Genomic DNA, 8,838 nt, shown 5'->3' with positions numbered 1-8,838 from the left:
CTTTAATCAAATTCTGGGACGTCCAGATGTAAACTCAGTCAGATGTTTGTGCAGACTAGTTAAATCTGAGATTAAATCTGTCTGAAAGATAAATAAAGTTTAGATCATCAGTGTAACAACGTTAAACACACAACTGATAATCAGGTGTCAACAGGTAAACTCAGATAGAGGAAATAATATGGATCCAAGGACTGACACCTGTGTGTGTGTGTGTGTGTGTCTGTGTGTGTGTGTGTGTGTGTGTCTGTGTGTGTGTGTGTGTGTGTGTGTGTGTGTGTCTGTATGTGTGTGTGTGTGTGTGTGTGTGTGTCTGTGTGTGTGTGTCTGTGTGTGTGTGTCTGTGTGTGTGTGTCTGTGTGTGTGTGTGTGTGTGTCTGTGTGTGTGTGTCTGTATGTGTGTGTGTGTGTGTGTGTGTGTGTCTGTGTGTGTGTGTCTGTGTGTGTGTGTGTGTGTGTGTGTGTGTGTGTCTGTATGTGTGTGTGTGTGTGTGTGTGTGTCTGTGTGTGTGTGTGTGTGTGTGTGTGTGTGTGTCTGTATGTGTGTGTGTGTGTGTGTGTGTGTGTGTGTGTGTGTGTCTGTGTGTGTGTGTGTGTGTGTGTGTGTGTGTGTGTCTGTGTGTGTGTGTCTGTGTGTGTGTGTGTGTGTGTGTGTGTGTCTGTGTGTGTCTGTATGTGTGTGTGTGTGTGTGTGTGTGTGTGTGTGTGTGTGTGTGTGTCTGTATGTGTGTGTGTGTCTGTGTGTGTGTGTGTGTGTGTGTGTGTCTGTATGTGTGTGTGTGTGTGTGTGTGTGTGTGTGTGTGTGTGTCTGTATGTGTGTGTGTGTGTGTGTGTGTGTGTGTGTGTGTGTGTGTGTGTGTATGTGTCTGTGTGTGTGTGTGTGTATGTGTGTGTGTGTGTGTGTGTGTGTATGTGTGTGTGTGTGTGTGTGTGTGTGTTCAGGGTTCAGTCCCAGACGGAGTTTGCTGTTCGTCAGTTGGGACGCAGGAGATTTTGGGAACGTTGGAGCGACTGAGTGGCTGGAGGTTGGTCCAATCAGAGAGCAGAAAACACACATCAGAACCACAGAAGAAGAACTCTCTGCTCAGTCTGTCTCTCACTGACCTCTGCCCTTGTGGTTGCCATAGTAACACAGTCTAACCTTCTGCCCTCTGTTTGCCAGGGTTACCTGTCCATGCTGCACCTGAAGGCTGTGGCCTACTTCAGTCTGGACCAGGCCGTCATGGGTAACACAGCTGTCAGCCAATCACAGGAGAGCTTCTGTAACATGTTGGCCAATCAGCTAAAAGAGATGAAATAAACAACTGTCTGTCTGCAGGTGATGATGTCCTGTCTGCCTACTCCAGTCCTCTGCTGGTTGACCTGCTGGACGCCGCCATCAAACAGGTGAACATGTGACCGATAATAACCTGACACATGCTGAGGTCAGTGTGAAATATAACCATGGACGGACCCCTGATCACTGGCTCACAAGCCCCGCCCCCTCCATGCTACCAGATGGGACAGGAGCCAAATTAAAACATGTTCTGTCATTCTGATCACATTGATGATTGTTCAGGTTTTCACTTTTTTCATCAGTTGGTTTTAATTTCTTTACATTGGTCACCTGTGTGGGCGGGGCCTCAATACTGCAGCTCCAATCCTGATCCAGACTCTGGTACCAAATGACATCACCAGAACAAGATGGTGGTGCTCAGATCAGAGATATTTTGGACTCACTGTTGTACAGTCGCAGGAAGAGGAGACGCGGCGGCCATCTTTGTTTGACATGAAGTCATGTTGTGTTTGATCCTGATGTTCTGTGTGTGTGTGTGTGTGTGTGTGTATGTGTGTGTGTGTGTGTGTGTGTGTGTGTGTGTGTGTGTGTGAGGTGGAACATCCTAAACATGCAGGTCAGACCATCTACAGTCACGCAGAGAGAGAGGGAGGCAGCTGGAGGATGTGAGTCACACACACACACACACACACACACACACACACACACACACACACACACACCAAACACACACACACACACACACACACACACACACAGACACACACACACACACCAAACACACACACACACACACACACACACACACACACACACACCAAACACACACACACACACACACACACACACACACAGACACACACACACACACACAGACACACACACACCAGCATGACATGTTAATGTAAATAATGTTCTCAGAGGTCTGTAAAGTCAGAGAGTGCAGTAGAACAGAGAACGTGTCGTATGTTCCTGTAGGACTGATGGTTGTTCTCTCCTCAGTAGAACAGAGAACGTGTCGTATGTTCCTGTAGGACTGATGGTTGTTCTCTCCTCAGTAGAACAGAGAACGTGTCGTATGTTCCTGTAGGACTGATGGTTGTTCTCTCCTCAGTAGGACAGAGAACGTGTCGTATGTTCCTGTAGGACTGATGGTTGTTCTCTCCTCAGTAGGACAGAGAACGTGTCGTATGTTCCTGTAGGACTGATGGTTGTTCTCTCCTCAGTAGAACAGAGAACATGTTGTATGTTCCTGTGGACTGATGGTTGTTCTCTCCTCAGTAGAACAGAGAACGTGTCGTATGTTCCTGTGGACTGATGGTTGTTCTCTCCTCAGTATGAAGCCGTTGTATCTGAACAGCGGAGCGTTCAGTTTCACAGCGTTCGCTGGAGTTCCAGCTATGGAACTCAGATTCACTGAGGTAAACTTTATGTTCTCTACACACTGCTGCTGAGTCTGCTTATGTCACTTCATGTCATCCATTATGTCACTTCATGTCATCCATTATGTCACTTCATGTCATCCATTATGTCATGTTTTGTCATCCATTATGTCATGTTATGTCATCCATTATGTCACTTCATGTCATCCATTATGTCACTTCATGTCATCCATTATGTCATGTTGTGTCATCCATTATGTCATGTTATGTCATCCATTATGTCACTTCATGTCATCCATTATGTCACTTCATGTCATCCATTATGTCATGTTGTGTCATCCATTATGTTACTTTATGTCATCCATTATGTCATGTTATCCTGTGTCATGGTGACGGTGTGATCCTGCTCTGACTGTCAGCAGTGTGGAGTCACAGAGTCACAAGACGTAGAGTAGAAAAACATGAGGTGTTCATTGAGTTCAGACGAGAACGTTCTCCTCAGTCTGTCTGTTGGTGTCGACCCACAGTCTGTGCGTTCTCTTTATCACCTTTATCAAGTCGGTAGATCATCATCATCATCATCATCATCATCATCATCATCATCATCATCATCATCATCATGTCTGTCTGTCTGGTTCAGGAGCGACCGTACCCGTTCATCAACACGCCGCTGGACAGCGTCTCCCGCCTGCAGGAAGTGCTGGGGGGTCGTCTGGGGGTCACAGGGCGGAGCTTAGGGGAGCTGGTGGGGGAGATGGTGCTGCGATTGGCCCACGACCACATCCTGCCGCTACGCATCACTTCCTACGCCCAGACAGTGCTGCAGTTCAGCGCTCAGCTCAACAAACACTCTGCTGAGCTGCAGGTACGTTCTCTAACCTCACCTGTGCTTCTACAGACTGGTTCTACAGACTGGTTCCACAGACATGTTCTAAGACATGTAATACATCAGTAAATTCACCCCCTGAATTCAGAAGTGTTTATGTCTCTTTAAAAATCCTGTTGCTAACAAGTGGCTAAATGAAACCACAGAGGTTGTCATGGAGATTAAACATCATCACACTGAACACTCGTCACTGATTGGTGGTGATGCTGAAGTCATGTGACCACAGTTCTGTCTTCTGTATAATGTTAGCTGATCTAAGTCACTGTGGTCTGTAACTTCACTTTAAAAGTTATTTCATCATATCGAGACAATATTCTTTCATATTTTAGGAATATTTAGATTTTTCTCAAATTCAACAAGCTGAAGACAGAATTTATCCGTCTGTCTCTTTCTGTCTGTCTTCAGTCCAGAGGTTTGTCTCCTCAGTGGGTTTTCAGCGCCAGAGGAGATTACAGCCGAGCAGCCGAGACGCTGCAGAGAGCGATCGACTACAGCGACCTGCACGACCCGACGACCGCACGCTTCTACAACACCCGCATCATGAAGGTACGAGTACTGCAAACACTACTGCAAACACTACTGCACGCTTCTACAACACCCGCATCATGAGGGTACGAATACTGCAAACACTACTGCAAACACTACTGCACGCTTCTACAACACCCGCATCATGAGGGTACGAATACTGCAAACACTACTGCAAACACTACTGCACGCTTCTACAACACCCGCATCATGAAGGTACGAGTACTGCAAACACTACTGCAAACACTACTGCACGCTTCTACAACACCCGCATCATGAGGGTACGAGTACTGCAAACACTACTGCAAACACTACTGCACGCTTCTACAACACCCGCATCATGAGGGTACGAATACTGCAAACACTACTGCAAACACTACTGCACGCTTCTACAACACCCGCATCATGAGGGTACGAATACTGCAAACACTACTGCAAACACTACTGCACGCTTCTACAACACCCGCATCATGAGGGTACGAATACTGCAAACACTACTGCAAACACTACTGCACGCTTCTACAACACCCGCATCATGAAGGTACGAATACTGCAAACACTACTGCAAACACTACTGCACGCTTCTACAACACCCGCATCATGAGGGTACGAGTACTGCAAACACTACTGCAAACACTACTGCACGCTTCTACAACACCCGCATCATGAGGGTACGAGTACTGCAAACATTACTGCAAACACTACTGCACGCTTCTACAACACCCGCATCATGAGGGTACGAATACTGCAAACAATACTGCAAACACTACTGCACGCTTCTACAACACCCGCATCATGAGGGTACGAGTACTGCAAACACTACTGCAAACACTACTGCACGCTTCTACAACACCCGCATCATGAGGGTACGAGTACTGCAAACATTACTGCAAACACTACTGCACGCTTCTACAACACCCGCATCATGAGGGTACGAATACTGCAAACACTACTGCACGCTTCTACAACACCCGCATCATGAGGGTACGAGTACTGCAAACACTACTGCACGTTTCTACAACACCCGCATCATGAGGGTACGAGTACTGCAAACAATACTGCACGCTTCTACAACACCCGCATCATGAGGGTACGAGTACTGCAAACACTACTGCACGCTTCTACAACACCCGCATCATGAGGGTACGAGTACTGCAAATATTACTGCAAACACTACTGCACGCTTCTACAACACCCGCATCATGAGGGTACGAGTACTGCAAATACTACTGCAAACACTACTGCACGCTTCTACAACACCTGCATCATGAGGGTACAAGTACTGCAAACACTACTGCAAACACTACTGCACGCTTCTACAACACCCGCATCATGAGGGTACGAGTACTGCAAACACTACTGCAAACACTACTGCAAACACTACTGCAAACACTACTGCACGCTTCTACAACACCCGCATCATGAGGGTACGAGTACTGCAAATACTACTGCAAACACTACTGCACGCTTCTACAACACCCGCATCATGAGGGTACAAGTACTGCAGTTTAGTAATAAAACTACTTCCTGTGTGTGTCATCCAGGTGGAGTACTACTTCCTGTCTCAGTACGTGTCGGCGGTGGAGACGCCGTTCCGTCATGTGATCCACGGTCGTGGCGAGCACACTCTGAGCGCGCTCACTGAGCACCTGTCCCTGCTGACCTCTGACCCCGAACGCTTCGATGAGAAACACTTCAGACGGCAGCTCGCCTTCTTCACCTGGACGCTGCAGGGCGCCGCCAACGCCCTCAACGGAGACGTGTGGAGAGTACACAACACACATACTTATACACACTGATGGTACACAACACACATACTTATACACACTGATGGTACACGACACACATACTTATACACACTGACGGTACACGACACACATACTTATACACACTGACGGTACACAACACACACATACTTATACACACTGACGGTACAGTGTGTATAAGTATGTGTGTGTTGTGTAGTTGTGGTAGAAGTGGTTCGATGTGATTCATCACGTCGTCACAGATCAGCTGTCAGATGTTTGTTGTTCAGGTGTTTATCAGGTGAAACAAACAAACAAACAAAGAGTCAAACTACAAACCTGCACCGACAAAAATCAAAAAGTAACATTTACATTCTGAACATTAAATAACAAAACACTACTTCCTGTTAGAGTTTGAAATGCATCATGGGAAATGAGGTCCACCTCTCAGCACCGTCTGCTGCACCTGAGAATGTCCCAGAAATACAGTCGTGCAGCGCCTCACAGTGGACGGAGGACGCCGTTACACCTCAGATGAACGTCCAGTCAGACTGTTGATGATGACGTTTTGTTCTGAGTTGATTTTAGTTGTAATTAAATTTATAAAAGTTCAGTCTGAAGTGTGTTTCATCTTCTGTTATGTACTAAAACAACTTTAAAAGAAAGATTTGAAAGTTTATGTCTGTTTTCGTACTAATTTACGTTTGATTAGTCAAATTAAAATGGTTTGTGTTATTTTTTCACAGGATGCTGAAGTGCAGCTTTACTTTAACTTCTATTAAAGTGCAGTTTTTGTAAAAACACTTAAATACACTTGATGAAGTGGAACTACAGCACACGTTAATAACACGTTAATAACATGTTAATAACATGTTAATAACATGTATCAAAAGATTTATATTCTCAAACTAAAAAAACTAATATGATCAAAATGATACAGAATCTGAATGACAATAAATAAAACATGAACTAAGAGGACAAATAAAGAGACTGACAGGTTCATGTCTCTGGTTTCTCTCTGTGTTTTTCCTTGTCCTCTGTCTCCTCCTCCTCCTCCTGTCTGTCTGTATCTCTGTGTCTCTCTGTCTGTGTCTGTGTCTGTCTCTGTGTCTCTGTGTGTCTCTGTGTTGTGGACGTGGTGACTCCCTCACTCTCATTCATCTCACCTGTTCTCTGCTGCTCACCTGAGATCCATCCAGTCATCAGTTCTGCAGTATAAAACTCTGGTTCTCCTCTTCAGATCGTTGTGTTCATCACTGTGGAACAGTCGTGTTCCACGCTGTTCTTTGAAATGAGAACCCCTGTCTCTCCTCCTGTGTCGTCCTCCTCTTTTCCTCCTCTGTTTTCCTCCTCCTCACCCTCACTCCTCTCCTGTTCACCCTTGTTTTGTCCTCCCTCCTCTTCCTCCTCTCTCCTCCTCTTCCTCTTCATCACTACCTTCGTTGGAGTCCCTCTGTGACAAAACAAAAACAGCTTCATGTTTGTTATTTTAACTCACTTTGGTATAAATACTACATTACCCATGAGCCTCAGCTGATGCATGTATTTTAATTTAAATATCCTAAAGAAGCAGTGACAGTGTGTTTGATGTTAGCTGAGCGTCTTAGCTTCTTCTTAAAGAGTTGATGTAATCTTGGCTCCTGATTGGTCAGTATTGTCTGGTTTTAGAGACAGATGATCTGAGACCATCAGGACCCCGAGGACAGATGTGGTCCAGCTGTGGTTCTAACATCATCATCTCCCTCAGAACTGTCAGACCTGACTGTTCTTCTTCTGTGCATCTGAGAAACAGACAGACAGACAGACAGACAGACAGACAGACAGACACACACGCAGAGAGACAGACAGGCAGGCAGACAGACAGACAGACAGACAGACAGACACACACACACACACACACACACACACACAGACACACACACACACACACAGACAGACAGACTCACTGTCATGGTCAGACTGAGGCCCAGGAGACACAAGCAGATCAGAGTGACCTTCATCATTGACTGAGGAAGAGGAGAGACAAGTTTGATTATTTTTATTCATGTGATTTTAACTCATGTCATCATGTTCTCTGTTCCTGTGGTTCTAATGAGACGAGATTCATCAAGAACCTTTAAAACTGAGCTCAAAAATAAACTGATACAACTACTGGAACTACTATTACTATTACTATTACTACTACTGATACTACTACTGATACTACTACTGATATTACTACTGATGCTGTCAGACTATTTAATGTTGGTTTAAGTGCAGGTTAGAAACTCAACATCATCACAGGACCTGAAGCAGTATCAGAAGTATCAGTATTATCAGAAGTACCAGTACTATCAGAAGTATCAGTACTATCAGAAGTACCAGTACTATCAGAAGTACCAGTACTATCAGAAGTATCAGTACTATCAGAAGTACCAGTACTATCAGAAGTACCAGTACTATCAGAAGTACCAGTATCAGTACCTAAACACTATTTTAAAATAAACTTTAAAGTACTTAAAGTTGTAGTACTCACTCAGTTCTGATGTTCTACTCGGTCCAGTTGCAGTAACAGTCTGGTAACCGTAGTAACAGAGTGAAGCAGGTTGGGCTCATATTTAAACTGTTCTGACCTCATGAAGCAACCAATCACATCACAGGACCCAGTATGACATCACAGAACACACACACACACACACACACACACACACACACACACACACACACACACACACACAGGAGGATAATATAATAATAACAGGAGAATATCGTCTGAATGATGTGAATCTGCTGTGTGTCTCTGACATGATGATTAAAGTGGACGACATGTGACAGGAAGTCAGACGTCTTTGTTTATCTGTTGTTAGTCAACATGTTTTCTACAGTGTAACTGAATAAATATTATTCCACTGGAAAAGTTGATTTATTTTGAATTATTACAAATTTACCTTAATTTCTCAAATTCAGTCGACTTCAGTTTGAACTTCAGCCTGAAATCAAAGTTTTTATGTTTCAGAAAATATTAAACAAAAAACAAACAAGATGAA

The 8,838-nt window shown here is 44.7% G+C and overlaps 1 protein-coding gene across 1 annotated transcript in view; it reads left to right on the top strand.

Annotated features, from left to right (window-relative positions):
- The window catches only part of tfr2 (transferrin receptor 2), a 9,355-nt gene extending 3,250 nt beyond the window's left edge, over nt 1–6,105 (top strand). Inside the window, exons 11-18 of the mRNA XM_084712017.1 lie at nt 941–1,023; nt 1,161–1,224; nt 1,317–1,384; nt 1,869–1,939; nt 2,611–2,695; nt 3,297–3,521; nt 3,948–4,088; nt 5,612–6,105. Of these exons, the coding sequence (XP_084568143.1) occupies nt 941–1,023; nt 1,161–1,224; nt 1,317–1,384; nt 1,869–1,939; nt 2,611–2,695; nt 3,297–3,521; nt 3,948–4,088; nt 5,612–5,866 (992 nt within the window). The 3' untranslated portion in view covers nt 5,867–6,105. The remainder of the gene's footprint in view (nt 1–940; nt 1,024–1,160; nt 1,225–1,316; nt 1,385–1,868; nt 1,940–2,610; nt 2,696–3,296; nt 3,522–3,947; nt 4,089–5,611) is intronic.
- The last annotated feature ends 2,733 nt before the right edge of the window (nt 6,106–8,838 follow it).

The sequence above is a fragment of the Lutjanus erythropterus genome, chromosome 23, assembly GCF_056507025.1.
Source record: "Lutjanus erythropterus isolate fLutEry1 chromosome 23, fLutEry1.hap2, whole genome shotgun sequence".
Classification (NCBI taxonomy): Eukaryota; Metazoa; Chordata; class Actinopteri; order Lutjaniformes; family Lutjanidae; genus Lutjanus; species Lutjanus erythropterus.
The sequence above is the reverse complement of the archived record's forward strand: the minus strand, read 5'-3'. Positions and strand labels throughout refer to the sequence as shown.